The following is a 22,342-nucleotide window of genomic DNA, read 5'->3' as shown; positions in this document are numbered from 1 at the left end:
AATTAAATGGAAATAAGAAAACATATGCCAGACAATATATGCATCATCTTCATTGTACATTAGAAGTACTAACCCTTGTAGACGCAACATCTGCTGCTTACACCACTCTTTGTAGTTGCTGTAAATGTAAATTTGCTTTTACTGTGAACTTGACAATGGGTTGTTTTAAACACAACCAGAGAAGGGAGCAAAGATAATGTTGGGAATAATTTCTGAATGAGATTTTTCTATGGGCAAGTATTGACCAACACCCAAAATCATTTTTATTTACTCAGCCCCTCAAATCACATAGTCTAGAAAGAGGAAAGAATGGAAAAACAATTACAATTCAAGCCATACTGCAGGATGAATAATTGATAGATATTTTCAGTTAAATATTTATTTCATTAAATGTAGTCTGTGGAAAAAAACAATGAGTTCTTTCCTGACCGAAAAATGACTTCTGCGGTTTTGGCTTAGTGGGGCTTTGCTGACGTGGTTCTTTGTAGAAGCTAGCCCGAAGTCAGAAGCGAAAAGATTCTAATCAGTGCCTCTACTGAGCTCTGGCTTGAGGCTTTGGCAGTACTCCAGAACTCTTCATCTACTACAGAGCAAAACTTACACCTACCCATATGGCTCATTTGGAAAATGGCCCACAATGATGACTGCAGAAGCAGGCAATAGTGCTTGCTTAGAGTGAACACTGTCTGGAGAGGGAGGGCTCTCAAAGTGGAATAATACTTCCCCCCAATCACTCTGTTTAAAAGCAGCACTTCAGATATGCCTGCTTTCTACTTAGAGACTTTTACATATTTTAGATCATGAAAACTCTACAGTGTGTGGGTGTGTAGGTAGGGTGTTTTATTTTGTTTTGTTTTATTCAAGCCAATTTTGTCCTCACAAATGGTTGGATAATTCCCAATTCTGTCCATGGGGGATGCACATACACATCTAAGAATAAAATTTGACCCTGTCTGTGAACTGGTGAAATCACATGCAGGGAGTTACACAGAGCTAAGTTGGAATTGCTGACACAAAGGAGGGACTGCCTGGAGAAGATATGTCAATTGCAGTCAGTCCATCTAACCTCATGCTCGCACAGAACCTATATGCAGATATTAGGAGCCCTAGCGGATTTTGTGATCAAGGGTCCATTATGATCCCTAGGACCTTTCTCCCTACCATGTATGCTTAAATTGAAGCTTTGCCTTGCCTGTGGATAGGCCTTTTTTAGTTGGTAGGATCTATGATGTGCAACAGGGCCCAAGAAATTCAAAACCTCAGTTTCATACAAACATAGTCACTGTAGCCGGAGTGCTAGCAACCTTATTGTTAATCTTGCCTGAGCATTTCCAGTCCAACACCCCTCTTCCAGGGAATGAAAGGCTGCATCATAATGCATCTGCACAAGGAGGCCACATTAAAGGGGCACAGGCAATGTTAATTCTGGCCTTTCCTAATTTTTGGGGGCTTGACTTTGCATCCTGAATCCAGCTCTTTTAATGTAGTTTTTGTATGTAATTTCCTCGATATTTAAAAAAGCAAACTGAAAAAGTGGAAATTCCTTCATGTGACATCATATGGACACCCACAGGGATCACTAGCAGGGTTTGAACATTTAGATCTACTGCATAGACTTCTTTCTGCCCCCTGAGCTAACAGAATCGCTGAGTGCAGTACTGGGTTGTTATCCTCTATGTGGACAGGCAGTAGAAGGGGATGGGACACTTTGCCAGTAGGTTTCAGAGATATTTGCTGACAGCAAGCGAATGGTAAGACTCTGGGATCTTGGGTTCCATTCCAGACCCTGGAGGAGAGTGTGCTGTAGGGGGCACAGACGCTTGGCTCATTCCCCCTAAGTTTGATCCCTTCTGTCCCATCACCTCCATGACTCCTTCTGTCCCTGTCCCAGTCCTCTGTATCCTAGTTTCATTCTCCTCATCTAGTCAGTCCCAGTTTCTACTTCTGAGAGGCTTCTGGTCTCTGTCCCAGTCTCCCCCTTTTCCCACTCCCAGTCTCCTTGCCCATCCAGATCCAGTTTTCTCTCCTCTTCCCAGTCTCTCTCTGTATTCCTCCAGTACCCCTGCCCATGTTCCCCCAGACCTCAGTAGGAGCTAGTGCTCCCAGTCCCAGTCTCTCTCCCCAGGCTTCTCATCCATTCTCTGTGTCCTCACCTCCCCTGGCTCCTTGTCCCAATCTCTTTGCCTGGTCAGTTCCCCCTCCCACCCACACCCTGACTCCTTGTCAGATCTTTCTCACCAACATCCTTCTTCTTCACCCCCTTCCCCCCTTTCCCCCCAGTTCTCGGTCTCCTTGGCCAGCCAGTCCGTCTCCACTCTCAGGCTCTGTGTTCCAATCTACTCCCTGGCCCTCACCCACAATGCTCTAAGTCTGACTCGTCCTCTCTGCATTTGAATCAGACTATTCCCCCTGCTATGTTTCCTGGGTGCCAGTAGAATTTTTTTTTGGGTGGGATGGGGGCGTCACTGAGAGCACAGGAGAGACCACTGCCCTTTTCTCAGTGCCGGTGCCCAGACATACCGCACCCGGGAGCAGCCATTACAAGGAAAGCCTGGTTTTGCCCCTGGGCTGGCATGTCACAGCACAAGGAACTGTGAAAGGTCTTGAGCGTGCTCAGTCAGGATAGAATCTTTCAAGATTTTTGCTGTGAAGCTCTGGCAAATTTCAAGTGCGCACGTACAAATGTGACTTTTAAAAATATAACATGGCCAAATTTGGACGTATTTTCACGGTGATGGCAAAAAAAGCACATCCGAGGCACAAAAGCCACCACCCTGCCAAATTTCAAGTCCCTGTTCCGAAGCATAAGGGCAGTAGAGCTTTCCAAAAAAAGGTCAGTAGAATATTTTCAACAATGAAACACAATGTTATTTGCCTCTAGCCTCATTCTTGGAATTGCCTGACCTGTTTTGGATGAAATTTTCCACAGCGATTGAGCTGGAGGTAGACAACTGGCATGGAGAATTTCAGCCCAAGTGGTTACATTTTGGCAAAGTTACAAGCGACTGAAAACGGGATCTTATAATGGCAAGTGTTGGGCAACATTAATAATAGGTGGTGCTACCATCCTCACCTATAATTTTGTTAATCCGGTTTTCTTTATTTTCCATTCTGTGTATGTTTACTTCCCTTTTGTATTCTTTGAGGTCCACATCCTTCTGTCTGTGTGTCCTGTTCCGCACCAAAGGAGCCTCTGTTCAAGCCTTCCTGTGTATTGCGGGCAGATAAGGACCCAAAGCATTAGCTACTGTCTCCTTCCCAGTTGCCTTCATTCAGGAAATACTTTCACGCTTAGGATTTCAGCCAGCTTCCTCTCCCTCTTCCCTGCAGCCTAAGTTTGGGTGGGTTCCCAAGACTGAGATGTTCATCTGGCAGTGCTTCTTCCTCACTCATTACATGTGCTCCTGGTGGCTTCCTGCATGCTGGCTCAGTCTTCAGGGGTTGGGGGCTGGCTCTTCCTCTGCATACAAGCCATGACCCTGAGGGGTCAAAGACTTTCCCTAGAGAGTTAGAGTGACAGAATGAGGCAGGGATGTGTAGTGAAAGGCACGGGGGTCCTGAGGTTCTGGATGCCTTTCTGGGCCAAACTCTATTTGCTTTTACAGCAGTGTAAATCCAGAATGACTATTTCAATCCACTCAAATTCTACTGGTATGGAAAAGATGCTTAAAGTGCCAGTTTAGCATCTTGACCTAATTTTAGCTCTGCATAAACAAGTGCTGTGGTTACCGTCTAAGATTCAACATTTGTGGACAAATGCCAGTTTTTCCCACCCTACATGTAGACAAAACCTGAGGTATCTCAGCTCTACCCATGTTGGCAAATGGTGAATTTTTATAGCAACCTCTGGCGCTGAAAAATAATCATGCACTTCTATTTCTTCACTGATCCATTGTTGTTTATGATGTCTGTTGTTGTATTCCAGATCAAGATAGAGAAGGAGTTCAGTAGTCTGTACAAGAGAATGTTTGAACCACTCCATGTACCTCCAAAACTGTTCCAGAGATTAACTGGACAATTCTGCAACATTCAGACTTTAAAAGCAGGTCAAGCATATGCTGCAGAGGACAAAACATCAGTTGATGATCGACTAAGTATCCTGCTAAAGGGAAAGTATGTGCTGTATAAAGTTTGGGAAAGTTTTATGTATTGCATAATGGTGGAATGAAAAACAAATTCAAAGGAAGGTCATTTTTTTAAAAAAATGGTTGCAATATACTGTGGTTTGTAGCCTTCAATTAACCTTCATTTTCTGAATCTGATACCATGAAATGTCTTACTGGGACCAAATTCTGCCCTCATCTGTATGTGCAGCACCTATTGACTTTAACAGAAAGTCTGAAGATAGAATTTTGCCAAAAACAAGTAAGATACTTGTTCAGGTCTATACAGCTTTATTGTTGGCATACACTCAGGCTTTAAGGTTAAAGTTTGGTACATTTGAGAATAAAATACATAACCATCCAGTACATTTTAAAACTAGAGACTGGCAAATGGGCTTGATTCATTGCAGATACATGTGTACAGAGAGCCAGATTCATTGTCCAGAAGTTGGTGGGACCCAAGCTGCAGATCCCTGATTGGAGATGCACTGATTCATAACTTCCCTGGTCCAGACTCTGTTCGTGAAGCTGCTGGGGAGTTCTAGCTGGAGTTTAATGCTGACATTCCCTGGTTGTAAGGGGTGATACCACCATCTCTCCTTTTTCCTTAGGGGTGCTAGTGGCATCCTATGTCACTTTGCAGGTGGATCAAACCCAAGGTATTCAGAGGACACATGATAGATGTAGTATTCTGCCTGCTGGGCACTGCCTTGTGGGTAGAGCTGGGCAATTTTTCAGTTCAGAAGAATGCAGATTCGACAACACTGAAATGTTTAGTGAATTTATGTAGGCTTTGCTGAATTGTTGGAATGGAAATAAACCCTAAAAAAATAAAATAAAAGACCCAACCTTTCATTTTGACCTTTTTCTTAACAGTGTTTCAATTTTTTACTTCAAAACAGCTGTTCATTTAAAAATTTCCTTTTGGAAAATTTCCTCTCTAGTTTTGATTTAAATAAATAAAAAACTTTTTAAAATGGTTGAAATCGAGACAAAATATTCCCCAAAAATATCAAAAAAAAAATTGTTTTCAGTTTGACCTGCAATTTTGTGTGTGTGTGTGTGTGTGTGTGTGTGTGTGTGTGTGTGTGTGTGTGTGTGTGTGGAATTGCCAGCAAACCAAAAAAATCCATTATTCACACAGCGCTGCTATTAGGTTTTTATTCTATAAATACAGCCCTGAAAGCAGTACTTCTGGAGATTATATCACTGTATCAAGCAACTTAAATTGACTAATGCTATGATATTATTACAAATAACACCATGTTCTGAAGGATGTACTTATTATTTCAAACAATATAGCCTGTTATAGGGTGTGATACTACTTTTGGAATCAATGAGAGTTTTGACAAAACTTAGTTTATTTGGCTGACGAATAGGTCAGATGCTTGATGGAAATTCCATGAGACAAGGTTGTGTCCGTGACCTCTTTAAGTTCTGTATTATCATTGTCAATAACCATATTCAAATTGAGATTTTTATTCTACCTCGTGGTTTTCAAATGTTGTTTTAATGAATTTTTCTCATCAGAATGAAGGTCTCCTATCGAGGGCATTTTCTGCATAATATTTACCCCTGTGCCTTTATAGATTCTCCTGAATTTCGATCAACTCAGATGAACCGGGGTGAGAGATTCCAGGTATGTCTCTTGTTTGGCTGTCATTGGGTATGAACTTAATGAGCAGTGAATGTATTGGCATACACAGTTTTGCTAGGGTTTTTTTCTATTTAGTGCTGGGCCATTTAAAAGATACTCTTGACTAGGAGTTCATTTCAAAATTATATTAGTTTTTTCACTGACAAATCTCTGTATTGGCCCGTTCTGTGCTGTTTATTTCCTTACAATTCTTATATATCAATAGGATCTGCACTCCCCTATGCAGGACACACAAATTTAGAAGGGGGTTGGAATGCTCAGTAAAATCTTGAATGAAATATTTATAAGTTAAAAAGATGCTATCAAATTGAAATCTAGCAATTTTTAAGTGAATTTCAGGTACTACAGCTGCCTCTGGTTCCCCTGGTTTACAATTACACTTTCTTAGATTTTTAATTTTTTTCCTCTTTCCACTATTGCTGTGCATGTGACACTCACAATTAAGGCTGTGCACATGCTTCAGTATCTGAGTAGTCCCTGTGAGTGGGTGTCTGCAGGATCAGAGCTTAACTGACTCAACTGGGGAAGTATGAAACTGGCTGTACATAACATGTTGTCAAATGCACCAAAAAAAAACAAACTGAAAAAAATATTTTCCCCCTTTTAAACTCTTTCAGTTATAGTAATCTTAGGCACTGGTTAAAAGAAAAACTATTACAAGTCTGAAGTTGTCCCATTAAATGTGTTCATTTAAAACAAAGTTAATGTGGATATATACTACAGTTGTCATTCAGCAGTAGTCGGTTATACTTGAGTCACTTTATGCATTTATTTCCTTTCTGTGTTCACAAAAATGTAACAACTGATTTATTATATGGGATGTTATCTTTTAAGGAGCAAGCCACCTTTTTGAACACATGAATATAAAAATCATCCTTATAATTAAGAGCAAAATTTACAGTCTGTATTCAGACAAAACTCAGTGACTTCAGCAGGAGCATCACATAAGTGAGGGCTGCAGGCTTTGGCACCTAGTTTATCATGCCAAAGAGTACCACACAGAAGATAGGGAGTGATTTTAGGGGGTTCTCATTGTTGGGTTTAGCTGGTCGGATACTATAACATAGAACCACATTATAAGTATTTATTATTCGTATTACTGTATCATCCAGGAGCCCTATTAATCGATCAGGAGATAACTAGATACTGTACAAATGCAGAACACAAAGACAGTCCCTGCCCCAAAGATCTTACAATCTGGTCTCATTACATTGGTGTGAATCCAAAGTAACACCAAAAGAGATTAATGTGACTGACAGTTGATGATCTTGCCCTCTGAAGGAAAACTGGGTGACTATAACATCTCTTAGGACTTGATCCCATTGCTTGATCTGATTCCCATTACAGTCAACGGAAAGACACTCATTACCTTCAGTAGGAGTTGGATTAAGCCCTTCCTGCCAGGTTATAGAACCGTGCTGTTGTCTCAGAAATTCCCTATCTTTCTGTCCACATGCTGAGAGCAGTGATCATGGTTTCTAAGGTCTTGTCTACATGAAATTTCCTAGAATTACTCTACCAGTATAATTATACCACTATAGTTTTACTGGTATGACTCCTCATGCAGACACTGTTATGCAGAATAACAGTGGCCTTTTTTCAGTTTATCTTATGGCACGTTAGAAATTATAGAAGATGAAAGATGTCTAAAAGTATTATATACGGGTGTGCAGCAGATAACAAAATATTAAGGAGGGAAGGTTTTTTATCCAAGATCAATAAAATCAGTACCAGATATTTTGTTAGTTCTTTAACATGTTACTATTCCTAACTATGAACATGCAATAGTTACTGGACTGATAGTCTCTCAACATGCCAGGAAGGGAGGGCAGGGCTGGTATGACATCTAATTCAGTGAATGATCTAATATGTTCCAGTCAAGAACTTGGCATAATGCCAAGGAGAGATGGTTGTCATATTGTACACTTGCTATCCTCTTGATACAATCTCCTCTTTAGAAGATGATAAAACATCAATTAATGCTATTGAAGGGAAATAGTTTAGACATCAAATTTCATCTACCTTAAAATTATTACTATTGAGTGTGGTATGTCCTTCACTTTCCTTTTTTTTTTGTTAATCTCAGCATTCTGACCTTATTTAAAAAAAACAAACAAACCAGGAATGTTCATGTAAGACTGAATACTTAAATGATATATAGGATCTTTTGTACACCATCTGCTGGCTCTGGTGATGAACAAATACTCTTCCCAAGCCTGTACTTTTAAGAACTATTACAAAAAACGGAGACTAAAATGTGCTACTTAAAACCTATGTATAGTATCTGAAAGTATTCCCTCACCTTCTGAGACTTATACCTCTTTAATTTATTTTAAGAAAGAAAAAAAGGCTATAAATAACTTAGAAAAGAAGTAGCCATATGAATCCTACTTTTAACTGTTTACTTGTTTTTGTAAAATATGTTGTTTAAATATAGCACTACTGACCTGTAACATACTGGTTTTTGTGTGCCACTGCCCTCTTCTGGCTAGAGTGTGAGACTGCTCAAATATTTATAAGTTTGTAATTGTCTTCCTGAAAAGGGGATGTAAACCTCTCTAACTAGCATGGTGACTAATTATTTGTTTGTTTAGCAAAAGTGTTGGAGGCTTGCGTTTATGAGAAGGTCATGAATTCTTTTGTATCTGATGACCAGGAGGTCAGGGCAAATCAATCTTTAACAATTTGTATGAGATTTCAAAACATTTAAAGTATCACTCATATCTTTTTCATGTGCCAACTGTTCCTAATTTTTAAAAGCAATACGTGTCCAAGCCAGCCAACACATAGGCCTATGAGTAACTTTACTTACATAAATAGCCTTACAACATCATTAAGGGATTTTTCACAGGAGTAAAGAGATTTTTCCACGTCAGCCTTCCAAAAATCTTTCTAGGCCAAATTTAGTTTTTGTGTAATTAGGTCCAACGTCATTGACTTGAATTGCACTAAGGTCACTAGATCTAATTTGGTCATTTTATGTCCAGTGAATTTCAATGGAATTAAAAGGTATGTTCCTTTTTTTTTAGTCCTCCTTCCTAAATATTTCTCTATATTACAAATGCTGAGCTTAACTGTACTTATGGAGACAACTCTGTTCGGTGAGGGAAAGATTCTCATGGCATGCACTTCTGCCAGTCCCTTAAACAAATGAAAAAATCTCAGCTGAAAACATTTACTGCACTTATAAATAATGGAATTTAAAAAATGCAATAATAAGCATCGTGGTTGCCTTTAAACTTGTAGGTGGTGTGTATCTTATGGGATGTGCAAGGATTGAGTTATAACAGTACCAGTTATTTTTGCTGCATCCCCAAATTAAAAACTGGTGTAACCTGCTTTTCAAACAATAAAGTGGTGTTAATTCTGTACATATGTTTTCTTAGGTTACCATTACTGCAGATGACAACTGCAAGTTTCTGTGCTGGTCCAGGGAAAGACTGACTTACTTTCTGGAATCTGAACCATTCCTTTATGAAATATTTAGGTATCTTATTGGTAAAGATATTACAAACAAACTCTACTCATTGAATGATCCAACACTAAATGGTAAGGTGAGTGTTTGGGAGGGTTCCCTTCTCTGTATTCTATTGTTTGATGCTATAAAGACAGGCTAATTCTATTCTCTTAATCCTGCTCATATCTTCCATTAAATGTACACACACACATCCAAGGATGAAATTGTTTTTTGTATGTCAAAAATGTGCCTAATACAGAATGTTTGGGTTTTTTGGATGGTAAAGATGCCGATTGTCATCTCAGTGCTGGAGAGGAAAGAGGAATAGTTAAGGTCCATGTCTACACTACAAACTTTCACAGGTGAAAGTTACATTGGCATAAAGCCGATGCAGTTAGTATATCACTTACTATGCTTGGCTCCTTATGTTGGTGCTACGGGCACTCACCAGGAGAGCTTCTGTTGTTGCATAGTGTGGTTGACCATGGATAGGGATCCCAGCATGCAACCCGCTGCTGTCCAATGTACTGTCTTCTGGGAAGTTTTGGCAGTGCATGGTGGGGCAGAAACAAGTCACGCAGGGTGACTGAGAGTAAGGGGTCAACTTCCCAGCATGTAACTGTCTCCAACCCATAATGTCATCTATATCTCATTAGCTGAAGTTATTTAGCTGAGGTTAGTCCTGGTTAGTCCTGCTTTGAGCAGGGGGTTGGACTAGATGACCTCCTGAGGTCCCTTCCAACTCTATGATTCTATGATTATTTTCATGCCATATTTAAAAATCTCACAAAACCTCGCAGCCCCACCTCACTGTCCGCCATCTCTGACAGAAGCCTGGAGCCTGCGCAGCTCTGCACTATTGTCATAAGTGTTGCAAGCACAGGACACACAATCCTCTGGTATTTGCAGAGCAGTAAGACGAGCCCGCTGATTTGTGGGGAACATGACGATTTCTTGGAGGACAGATTGCTGTGGGCCATAACGAGACCAAGTTTGAGGTTGCTGGTGGCCTTCGTGGAGCAGCTGCAGATGGTGCGGCGTCACTTCTAGACCCAAGAAATGAGCCCTGACTGGTGGGAATTGCACTGTGATGGAGCTTTGGGATGACGAGCAGTGGCTGAAGAACTTTCTGATGCGCAAGGCCACATTTCTGGAACTGTGTGCAGAGTTCGCCCCAGCCCACCAGTACAGGGACAATAGAATGAGAGCAACCCTGAAAGTGGAGAAGCAAGTGGCAATTGTACTTTGGAAACTTGCAATGCTGGATTGCTACCAGTCAGTGGGGAATGATTTTGGACTTTGGAAATCCACTGTAGGGGCCTTTGTCATGAAATCATGTCCTGCTATGCAGGACTGTGATTCTAGGCAGGGCACAAGACATAGTGGATGGATTTGCAGCAATGGGATTTCCCAAACTGGAGTGGAGCAATAGACAACACCCCATCCCTATTTTGGCACCAGACCATGTTGCCCCAGAATACATCGACAGAAAGGGCTACTTTTCTATGATAATGCAAGAGTTGGTTGATCACCAGGGATGCTTCACCAACATTAGTGCTGACTGGTCAGAGAAGGTGCATAATGCTCTTATCTTTAAGAACAGAGGTACAAGCAGGGATTTCCTTTCTCAACTGGTGGATTACCACTGGCAAAGTTGAAATGCCAGTAGTGATCCTGGGGGACCCAACCTACTGCTTACTCTCCTGGCTCATGAACCACTTTGACAACGCCAAGGAAAGAGTCGACTTCCGGCTCAGCAGGTGCAGAATGACAATTGTATGCGCATTTGGTACATTGAAGGGATGCTGGCATTATTTACTCACAAGATTGGATCTCAGTGAAAAAAACATCCCAATGGTTAGAGCTGCCTTCCGTGCCTGCATAATATCTGTGAATCAGAGGGGGAAAAGCTGCTGCCGGGGTGGAGGGCAGAGATGCAACAGCTGTCTGCTGAGTTTGAACAGACTGACACAAAGGCTATTAGAAGAGCTCAATATGGAGCTATACGGCTTTGAATGACCATTTTAATAGTGAGCCACAGTACTGCAGTGTGATGTGCTGTGCTGTACCTGGCCTTGCTGTTTTGGGCCTGTTAGGAATTGTGTGACGTTTGGTGCACTTCTATGAACATAACACTGTCAGTGTACCTATTAATTTTCTGGTGCTTGCTGTAAATTTATTGTTATTACACTGTTCCTCACTGATCCTATGAGTTGTGTCACACTGTGAAGTAACAAATAAGTTGGTGCTGTCAGAACTGCTAAGTGCTCTGCAGCATATGTTGTGAACTAATAAAGATTATTTTCCAAATAATAGAATTTTATTCATTAAGAAAACCAGTGCAAAGAAAAATCTGTTCATTTTAAAAGTAAATACATAAAAAACGTAATAAATGAATGGAACAGAATTTACCCCAGGGAGAGAACATTCATGTCCATTTTACCTACACATACAGCAACCGTGGTTTTCACAGGCTAGTGTATATGAAGCTGTGGTTGTCCTTAATGTCCCCCAGGGTGGAGTGGTAGGGGTAGGGATGTAGCCGCTGGTGCCACGTGGAATGTTGGGGTAGAAGATGAAAGGAGGTGCTGCAGTTGATTTCTGCATGGACTTTGGAGTCCCCATGAGTTTTGAACCTGTAGGTCCACAAAATTCTGCAGCATCTGTTTGCTGCCAGAGAAGCCCCATTATGTCCTGGTGCATCTCCCTTTCCTTCTCCTACTGGGTCTCCTGGGCCTTTCTCCAGTTCAGTCTTTCCTTCTCCAGGCTGTCTGCAATGTTCACACTCCTGGCCCTTTGCTCACACTCTGATACAGCCCTGGCTTGCAGGATCTCATTGATCTCCTGTGATCCCTGGGCAATGGAGTTCACAATGGTGACCAGAGTGGTCAGTGTCTGGTATTGTGAGACAGCTGCTGGAGGACTTGAGAGTTGACATAAGCAATGCAGTGTCTACACATGCACTGCGTCAACCTTAGTACATCAACTATGGCTTAACGCCCCTCAGGGAGGAGGTGTCCTCCCTGTAACCATTCCACGGCATTTGCATTGGTGGGAGACAAATTTAAGTGTAGACTCATGGACAGCTAGGTCAACCTGAGGCGGCTTACACTGACCTAATTTTGTAGTGTAGACCAGGCCTTAGAATTTGAACCCATGGCTGTTGTAAATATTTCTAGCCAAGTAGTAGGTATGGCAGGAAGTGATCATTATTACAATTTGATTGCTGTTTCCATAGCAGAAGGGAATGTGTTGTGGATATAGTTTTTCTTTCAATGATTAAATATCAGATATGGGATAGACTCTTTTCTCAGTTACACCAATGTAAATCAAGAGCAGCGCCACTGAAGTCAGTGGAGATATAACAGTGTAATACCAGTGTGAGACAGGAATCCTCCTTCCTTCTTATTTGCTGCTCTCATCTGGCTGGCAGATTTTTCAAGGAAAAGAAGCTACACGTTTTCAGAAAAGAAGTCACTTGCTGGGATCAATCCACTGTTAGCCATTGGTTACTAAGGAGGAATATGATGATTTCCAATAATTGCAGTGTGCAAACACCAAGGAGGGAATGAATTATTCGGGTGATAAGCACAACATAGGCAATGAAATCTTCTTTGTACTACCACTGTACCTCTGCCTTCTTTTTGTGGGGAAACCTCCAGGAATGAAAAGATAGCTTCATCTCTTCTTTCATTTAACCTTGGTGCCTCTGATAATTCAAGTAATGGAATGCCTGAGATGTTAGTGATATGGACACCTGTCAGATAAGAAAAGGACTGAAAGGAGCCAAAACCTTGTCCTAGGTGCCTAATTCTGGGGTTTAGGTGCCCAAATACTTTTGTGGATCCCATCCACAGAGGCTGTTTAAATAGCCACCAGCTACTTTGTCTTTCACAATTTGTGCTGAATTTGAACAATTTCCATAAAGGCGAAGGAAGCCATCCAGTCCTCCCCAGCCATATTTTAAAGCAGTTATGGTATTAACCTATCCAGCTTTCAAAGCCCTTCACAACTTAGATCCTAGTTTTCACTCTGCTCTTTTTGCTCCTCACTTTGCCCAACCGCATTACAGCCTGCCACATTGGTGTCCTCCTGCTCTTGCCTCCATCCTTCTATGTAAACAGCTACCCTGGAGCATCTTTCCTGAGCCAGTCCATCCTGCCCCTTGCCCTCTCTACTAAGTTCCTCCTTAAATCATGTTTTTTCCAAAGGATGTATTTACCCTAATCTGCCCCTTAGCAAAGTACTAAAAAGAGATATTAGGAAACCACAAACAAACAAAAAGCCTCTTTAAAAAAGATCATGGGACTAGCAAACCTTCTCCTCTGATCAATCAAATGGCTTTTCGTTGCATTCTTTGTGTTTCATTTGTACATAATTTTTCTATTTAGACTATAAACTCTTCAGGGCAGGAACCTTGTCTTTAAAGTACCTACTGCACTGTGAAAGCTATATTTAAAAAAACTGTTCTATCCCTAACCATATATTATGTTGAATCTTGTTTTTTTCCATAACAAACAAAATTAAGATTAGTTGTTTCTTTAGATTTTTTTCATTTATTTATTGTGAAGAAACCAACAATCATCACTGATACATTATATTCTGCTGTGTCATTGTATGGTATTCTGCTATATGAAAAAGGTTGTGTATATCTTTTAACTGGGAGAAGGAACGATCTAGGTGATAAGGGTGATACTAACTATGACTTCAACTATTAGACTTTTTGGAGACAGATCTTCATGGACTTTTAGTTTATAGCGTAAATTCCGGTATTAAGTGAGGACAGATATATACGTAACCGTGTGTTATTTTCATTATATCTCCTTACATGGCTACATGGCTTTGCATTGTTTGGATAGGGTAGCTATGTTGTGGCTTATGGTTCTTATTGTTTAGGTAGTGGCTTCAAAGTTTTGATAAACAATTTACTCTAGTAATATTGGATTTCTACTGCACCGCATATACAACTCCCAAATACTTGAGGTTCAGCAGCCGCTTCAATTAGTCACTTTAGCTCTGGCTTCATGATTTTAATCCACTCTGCTTGATCAGCGCAAAGTTCCTTCTTATCAGGTTGTTCACCAAAAATCTCCTAAATAGGTCATATTAGAGCTGTTATAATAAAATTGTGAACTTAATGGGAAATAGTCCAAAATTGCTACTCATAATATACAACAGACTTCGCTCCAAAAGCATCAGTGGAATTCAGCATCATTAATTCTACTACTGGCTCCAGACAGACCTTCAAGAACAGTTTGAGAAGCAACATTGTAGGTTTTTTTTTGTTTTTGTTTTTTTTTTAACCAATGCAGCAGTGCCTATACTGCCCCCTGCTACGTTATACCTGGCCAATATGTATATGATTTTAAACTTTTCCTGCTACTAAAAGTGAACTAGAATAAAAAACACAGGGCCTGATCCTTAAAGGACAGGTTTAGTTTGTTGGGCATTATACGAGCAAGGTAAAAAAGTGAGGAGCATGACAGGGAGCACACAGGGGAACTCTATATTGCATTAACGAGGATAGCGCTACACAGCCAGCAAGTGATTTTTGCCTGCTATCTGGAGTGTGGCCTAAGAGAGGAACCCCATAGCTAAGTGCCTCCTTTGCATGTTGAGGATTTCACTTAGTGGAAGTTCCCACAGGCAAACCCATTTTCTGCTGCGCATTCTTTAGATTCCAAGCATGGAAGCAGGAACTTGTGCCTAGTGCAGACCTGCCTTGCACAGGCTTTTGCTTCCGGTTGCACATCACGCAAGGACTTGTAGGATCAAAGCCTTAAGATCAATAATTCTTAAACTAAAAATAAAATGTTAAATTGAATACTTGTCCCTTTGTTCCAAGTTGCGTAGTTTGAAAGCCAAGGGGCTCTTGCTCTCCCTACTGGGACATTTTAAAAGAAGTCCAAAGAGAGATGGTTATTGTAGCCTGGCTGCTCCGGTCCTAATGAAGTCCAGCTACAAACTGGCAGGAAGCTATAACCAGAATTGCATTGTATGGGATTTGAAAACTAAAGGAGAAATGAGAAGGAAAAGTTGGATTTACTGAAAGATTTGAGCTTCATTTCACCTGAGGTTCAAGCCGTTTCCTAGAAAATCTTAAACCTAGATGCAACCTAAAAGCATTTAAATGTTAAAAGAAATCTCTTCTTGTTTTGTCTCTTCTTTTCATTTTTTTCCTAGCTTAGTTTATTTGACTTAATGCATGCTTATTACTTCTGGTACTTCTCAGTGCTTGAATCTGCTCTGTGTGGGACAGAACTATTGCCTCCTATTTATGACTTTGGACACAGTGTTCAAAATTGACCAGTGATTTTTGGATGCCTTCAGCTTTGGAATGCCCCATTTGATACTTCAGAAGGAACCCTGTTTTTAAAAGTGGCAGAGCACTTGCCGTCTGAAAAACAGACCTCTTAAGATATCAGATACTAAAACCACTAGTCACTTTGGAAAATCTTGGCCATACGCTTTCTTGTTGTATAGATTTTCCCCATCTTCATTTTCCTTCCTCCCCCCCCCCCCCCCGACTTTTCATTTTCCTCCTCTCCTCTTTGTCTTTCATCTCAACCACCATCTTTCCCATTCTCCCTGTTCATCCTACCCACTTCACTTCCTCCTCCTATCCTTTCTGCTCTTTTCTACATCACCCTACTAATAATACAAAGGCACATAATACAATATTTCTTTCAGGGTACCTTGGAGTAATGAGCTCTCCATCCTTCACCCAAGCTTCCTGTGATGTTGGGACCACTGTCTTCACCCTTCCCACACTGCAGTGTCTGTTGTCAAAATGCTCTTTGCTATCAATGGGAGTGGAGTGTTGAGTGAACTCCCAACATCGTAGGCAGGGCTAGATAAGTGTCTCGAGTGATTTTTTTTTTTTTTCCTATTCTGCACCTACACCCGCTACACTGAAAATGGAAAACAAACATTACTTAATTCAAATACACCCCTGTTACATACAAATGCATTTAACATGAATAGAAAAGATTAGTTTAAATGTGTTTTGGTTAATAGCCATTTTGGGGTTTATAGCTTACTGCCTTCAATTTAATCCAATGGATGCTTATTTAATAGTTCTTTCCCAGGTCACTTCAGAAGATTAGAATCAGACTGATTAAGGTGAATTAGGTTTTATTTGTTGCCAAAGACATTTTTAAAAACTTAAATTTTGTTCAGTGTTTCTTTTGATAGTGCAATACTAATATGAATTTAAGATTATTATAACGGCTTCTGCTACCACTATATTTTTTAGTACAATCAATACAAATATGCAGTGCCTCTAGGCTTGACAGTTCATAACCCTGACATCTCTGGGCTTGCTGCATCACTTATGAATGTAGAAAAATTGCTCCAGCCTTGGCGCCTAATTGCTTGAGCCCTGGCACCTCTTTCATTACAAATTAAGCACTGCAAATATGTAGTACATTAGCGAAAAATTGAAGTTTTGGGGATTTAAAAAAATCTTTTTATTCTTCAAAGTTAGATGCCTTGAAGTCAAACTATTCTGAGAGTAGTAAAACAAAATTACCAGTCAAATAGTTAGCCTTTATTACCAGCCCTAGTATGTGTTGTTGCCAAATATACATTTATAAATTCACATTACTTCTCAAAGGTGCCTTGCTTACTTGTGCAGAAAATGGTGGTTCATTATTCTTTTTATGAGAAAGTTACTAATTCATAAATATTAAAGTGCAGTAGAACTGAGTGTCATCCCATTACATCTTTGTCACTGATTACCACCTTTCACATGCACTTATCGTTGTGACATGCAGTAGTATTTTAAAAAGGATAGAATGTGATTATTTCATACAACTTTAGAGTCCAAAGCCTTCTCAAGAAGAGTACTCAAAGCAAGTGAAGGTCCTGGGATCAGATGTTTCATCTGTATTCAATAAACCCAAAAGCCAAATTGTAACCCATGGAGAATATATTCTCAGGCACAACAGTTCATTGACCTGGAGTTAAGGTTGAAAGAATGCATCACTTATATCTGCCAAAACGGAGGAGGAGGGAGAGTGGGAAGACATTCAGTAGCCTCAGATGCAGATGTCAGTCAGGAAATTTCAAGGAACAGTTCTGCTTCGCAGAACCCCCCCACATACTCCCTCAAATATTTGAAATTATTCAAAAGCACATTTAGCATCATGGTTGTTTACATAATAATTCTGCCCTGTAGCGCCATTCTGATGATGATGAGAAATCCTGAGAGTACGTTAACCTTCCATCACACATGTTCATGTCACTAGTGACCACAGGTAATATTAATACACATTAAGATTTAAAATGCTGTATAGTTTATAGATAAGCTTGTCTCTCGTGAGTTTCTCATGGTTCTCACAATGGCACCATGGGGCAGGTTGGATTCTCTTTCCAAACACTGGCAACATGTGACAGTCAGATGTACTCAGCTATCCATGGGAGAGTTTGTGAAGTTGCTGTTAAGGTTTTGTGTTGGGAGTACAGGTTGGATAAAGGTGGGGTACTTACTGCTTTTTGGTATCTGTTGGAGACAGAACTGAGATTGTTATGGTGTGTTGGAATATGTTATTCACAGTGGTGCGGACAACACGAATGAATGCAGGATACTTTTCTCTTTAATGTCTTATTTCTGTGCTTTTTAAGAGGGTAGTAAGTGTCTCTTCCAAGCTCACTCCCCTCTTTTGCAATAAATCAGGCTCACTTCTCTTATTGGAGAATCGTTATGCTTTCCTCAGTCTCACTTGCATGGAATTCCCACAGCCACTAACTCTTAGGTGCTACACCACTGAAACCCATTCCCGAGCCCACCTCTGACTTCGATAGCCAGACTTTAACCCCAAGAGTCTGCAGTGGAGGAAGATTGCCTTCGTGTCTGACTTTAAAATGTAGTTGTAATACATGAAAATCTTTCATTTCAGACTTCAAAAAAAATGGATCAGCAGCCCAGTCTTTGCTCGCAGCTCTCTATGATGCAGATGAGAAACAGCATGGCTAGTTCCAGTGACAGTGAGGATGGCTTTCAGCAGTTTCTTCGGGGGACTTCCACTGCCTCCTCTCTTCGTGAGTCCTCAAAAAAAGTGAAGCAAATCTTGGGGTCATTAAGGACAATTGTTGACTTCAGTGGGAGCAAGATTGGGCCATTTGTGTGTTGCTGTACATAAAAGGAGCTTTCGTACTAAGCTGTAGGGAAGTCGAGACATGGTATAGTGGCTTTGGATGGCAGCCAAATCTACTTCATTTAAAAATTAGGGATTTTTACCAATACTAGGATCTATGTAATAATGTTTGGGTTATATAATATCAGATATAATATTTGAGAAAGTGAGGCACATCACTGAAAGTTTTAACAATTCTATTCCGTATAAATAATACATGAACCATGTATGCAGTGGCTACAGCCTTTAGCTGCAGCTAAGCTGCTCTGGACAGAGCATGGTGCGGGGGATGGAGGGAAATGGTGGTTTTATGTTACCTTTACAACCTCTTTGATGCTGGGGCTAGTTTGTTTCCTAGTGCAATTTAGAGCAGCCTCAGGGCTTGCTAAGTTGTGCTGGCTGATAATAGCCTGTGAAGAGTCGTTCTTTTCAGTCAGGAACCAAATTTTTGTTCTGTGTTTGTCCAGAGCTTAACACAAGGGGGCTCTGGTCCATGACTAGGTCTCCTATTGTTCATCTACACAGCAAAAAAAGACCCCAGACAGCGAGCCTCAGAGTCAGGGTCAACTGACTCAGGCTTATGCGCTGTGGGGCTAAAAATAGCAATGGAGACATTCAGGCTCAGGCTCTGAAACCCAGCCAAGGGGGTTTCCAGCCTGGCTCCAGCCTGAGCCCGAATGTCTACACTGCTCTTTTTAGCTTCACAGTGTGAACTCCAGTCAGTTGACTCTGACTCTGAGACTTGCTGCCGTGGAGGGTTTTTTGTAGTGTAGATGTACCCTACAGCATTTAAATACGACTAATAATTCTGCTCTCCAGAAACTGCCAGAGGTCAGCAGCGCTCTGGCCACAGTCTTTCCTCCTGACATACCCTTTATTGCCACATACAAAGGGATGTGGCACATGGCTAACAATGCCAGCTATGTGCCACCTGGGAAATCTCTAAGTAGCCAGTTAAACTGTTTTTTCCACCTGCTCCATAGAACAGCACAAAGTCGGTGGAATGGGGAAAGCCAGGATTGGGTGCTGTGTGTTTGTATCAGTATTGTATACCTTATAGAAATCTTTTAAATAACTCCATTTAGCTTTGGATTTTTCTCTGCATTACATGTTGAACGTGTAGGAAGTTTATTGGAGCTGTTTTAAAGCCAAAGTCTTACTATGTTCTGCTGACATTTGGTCTTAATGTGCCCACAACTCTGTGGTTACTTCCATGTTCACTATCACAGGAGCGCCTAACTCACGTGGTCACCCAGACTAGATGGGCACCTCCTCAGACGCACACATAAAACAGGAATTTCTTTGCTTCCCCCTCCCTCCCCCCCAAATACGCACTTTAAAGATCCAGATTTTTTTTAATTAAAAGCAATTTCTTATAATCATCAGGTTCTATGAAACACAGTACTACTTGTTTTTAATATATAGAGACTAACAAATTTTGCTTAGAGAAATAGGCTTATCTCATACTGCAACATTAACGTTCACACAAAACAGGTTAGCAAGTGTAATTGGGTCATATGAGTTCATTTCAATACTTCCCTATTTTCCCTCACTTAATTTAAATAAACGTTTAGTAATAATTTTAACCTGAAATCAGATTTAAAAAAAATATATTTGCCTAACCCAGGTGGCACAGGCTCTTAGTTTTACTGGGTCACACAGAACTACCTATTGTGGCTCTCGTGATCTCACTGTTTTGTCGTTAGGATCTTAATACATAAGGTAACCTGTCAGTGTTCCACCAATATTAAATGTATCTCTTTCTCATATGAAAAAAACCCAACAGATGACTTAACATTTTTTTAACCTTAAGGCACCAACTTAATTATCCACTCTCCACAGTTTCCCTGGCAATTCTGATCCAAGCCTCCAGATCTAGAGGGTCCTATTCTTTCCACTTTTTACCAATGATATATATTTTGTCATCACAATTAGATAGGAGCACAAGCCGTAGGAGTGTTTCACCCTGGTTGTTGGCGGGTGACTGAGAGATGTAGTTTTGGGGGGTTAGTGGCAGGTCAGGTTTGATTTTCTTAAATTTCCCCCTATGCTCTTTTTTCTGGAAAGGCCGATTTGGGGGGCATTGACAACATTATTGTCTGAGCTCTTCCTTATACCACTTCCTCTCTTTCTTTACTGGAAACTGCATGTTTATATTTGTGCAATTGGGAGGCAGTTAGCTAGAACTGAAGTTCTCTTACAGACAGCTTCAGAGGGTTTACTCCAGTATCTCAACACTGGGAGAAATTAATCTAAAAGTTTGCCATTCTCAGAAATAATATTAATCTCTATTTAAGATAAACCTGAGCTTAATAATACTTGGTAGTATTCTTCCTTATTGCCTTCCTGCTATTCCAAATCTTTGTTTTTCTCAACAATTTCTTTGTGTTAGTTAATAAAGTGTCTGAGCTTCCCAAATTGATAGAAGGGGATTAGCTGTCTCATTGATATGCGCGGCTTCCATGGAATTAACTTCTTTGCCTAGAACAGCTGGGCAGTCTGTTACCCCTGTATAACAGAGTCCATGACACATTTCCATTGTTACAAATTAGCATTGCCTGAATGTAGGTATTGAGATAGAAGATTTAGCCATGGCTCTTTTTCCCTCAGGTCTCAACAGCAATCTGAACAGAAAGATGGCCATTCAGCTTCCCACTTTTATGTTTCAGATGGCGCTGTAGCACCTGTAGGTGCAGCATATTCAATAATTGCTTTTCAGACTTGTCCAATGATGTGTGCCAGTACGACTCCAATTGTAGCATGCTGTACCAATATTGAGATCCCCTTGAAGCTGCAGCCTAGAACATAAACCAGTGCACCCTTTTTTATTAAAAACAAAAAAACCCAACAGATTGTGTAGAGACGGGCAACAAGTGAAAAGTAAGTGTCTTTTGCCATAGGAGAAAGCAATTCAAGAGAGCTTATCTGGATAAGATTCTGCATAAATTGTAACCTCTTCTGCGACCACTTCTTGTGTGGGCAAAAGCTTCCCAGTACAAAGATCTGATTATTTTTGGCTACTACAATGTAGAAAAATCTGACTTTCCCAAGTTTCATGTACTTACTGGAATGCACTTGTAAAAACTCAAATTTCTTCTTTCGAATGAGTTGAAGGAATTGTTTTAAATGATAACTTTGCTGCTGTGCTCCAAAACTATAAATGCTCTAAGACATTTCTAAAATAATTCCATATAAAGACTTTACCAAGGTATTATATCAGAAAGAGGGAAAACATTCTTGTTAATAGAACCCAAACTACTCATGTATTAACAAAACTGTGTTTTACGTTTAATTAACTAAAAACAAAAAACTAACTGTCTACTTTTATATTAAGGAAATAACCAACAAGAGTTCTATAATACTTATGGAGTGGGTCGTTTGCAGCATGATGTTTTCTGTTGATAACATCACATATTAACCCAACAGCCTCAAAAAGGTATTAAAATGAAGTTTGCTTATGCCAAGTTGGTACTTGTACTTGAAATACACAAAGCATCTGTGCACAACTTATTAGTAAATGAAACTGTGAAGTATCTTTTTTTAAAAACACAAGTTAAATGCAAAAAAAAGAGTTAGAGCTGAAGTGTAATTTCAGCAAATATTATCTTTTATGGTGTTTATTGCTACAAAATTAGCCTAATGATTAACAGTCATTAATATGCGGGTGATGTAGTCTCTTTTAAAAAAAAGAATTAAAAAATCTGACTTAGCTCACTCAAAAGTGTTGCTGATCTCTACAATTTCTGTATTTGCAACCCTCTAAGCAAAGGAGGAAGGTAGAATGAGGATTTGGTTTTAGTAATGCTTTCATTGGTGTTACCTCAATATGTGTGCATGTCCAATATATTCTACCCAGCTTGTAGTTAGAAGCAAGATTGGGTTTCACTGGAAATGCCTTTTTAGAATCATAGAAGATTAGGGTTGGAAGGGACCTCCGGAAGTCATCTAGTCCAACCCCCTGTTCAAAGCAGGACCAATCCCAACTAAA

General features: G+C 40.2%; 1 protein-coding gene across 4 annotated transcripts in view; it reads left to right on the top strand.

Moving 5' to 3' along the window:
- The window catches only part of BVES (blood vessel epicardial substance), a 45,737-nt gene that overhangs the window by 20,521 nt on the left and 2,874 nt on the right, over positions 1–22,342 (top strand). For 2 of the 4 annotated variants that reach the window (XM_067546529.1, XM_067546530.1), the window contains exons 4-8: positions 3,926–4,113; positions 5,634–5,742; positions 9,147–9,314; positions 18,118–18,259; positions 21,689–21,790. In XM_067546529.1, coding sequence (XP_067402630.1) covers positions 3,926–4,113; positions 5,634–5,742; positions 9,147–9,314; positions 18,118–18,259; positions 21,689–21,756 — 675 coding nt within the window. In that variant the 3' untranslated portion in view covers positions 21,757–21,790. The remainder of the gene's footprint in view (positions 1–3,925; positions 4,114–5,633; positions 5,743–9,146; positions 9,315–18,117; positions 18,260–21,688; positions 21,791–22,342) is intronic. The other 2 variants (XM_067546527.1, XM_067546528.1) reach the window with 1 other exon arrangement.

The sequence above is a fragment of the Emydura macquarii genome, unplaced genomic scaffold, assembly GCF_026122565.2.
Source record: "Emydura macquarii macquarii isolate MOO-44397 ecotype Brisbane River unplaced genomic scaffold, CSIRO-AGI_Emac_v2 contig_1146, whole genome shotgun sequence".
Lineage (NCBI taxonomy): Eukaryota > Metazoa > Chordata > Testudines > Chelidae > Emydura > Emydura macquarii.
The sequence above is the reverse complement of the archived record's forward strand: the minus strand, read 5'-3'. Positions and strand labels throughout refer to the sequence as shown.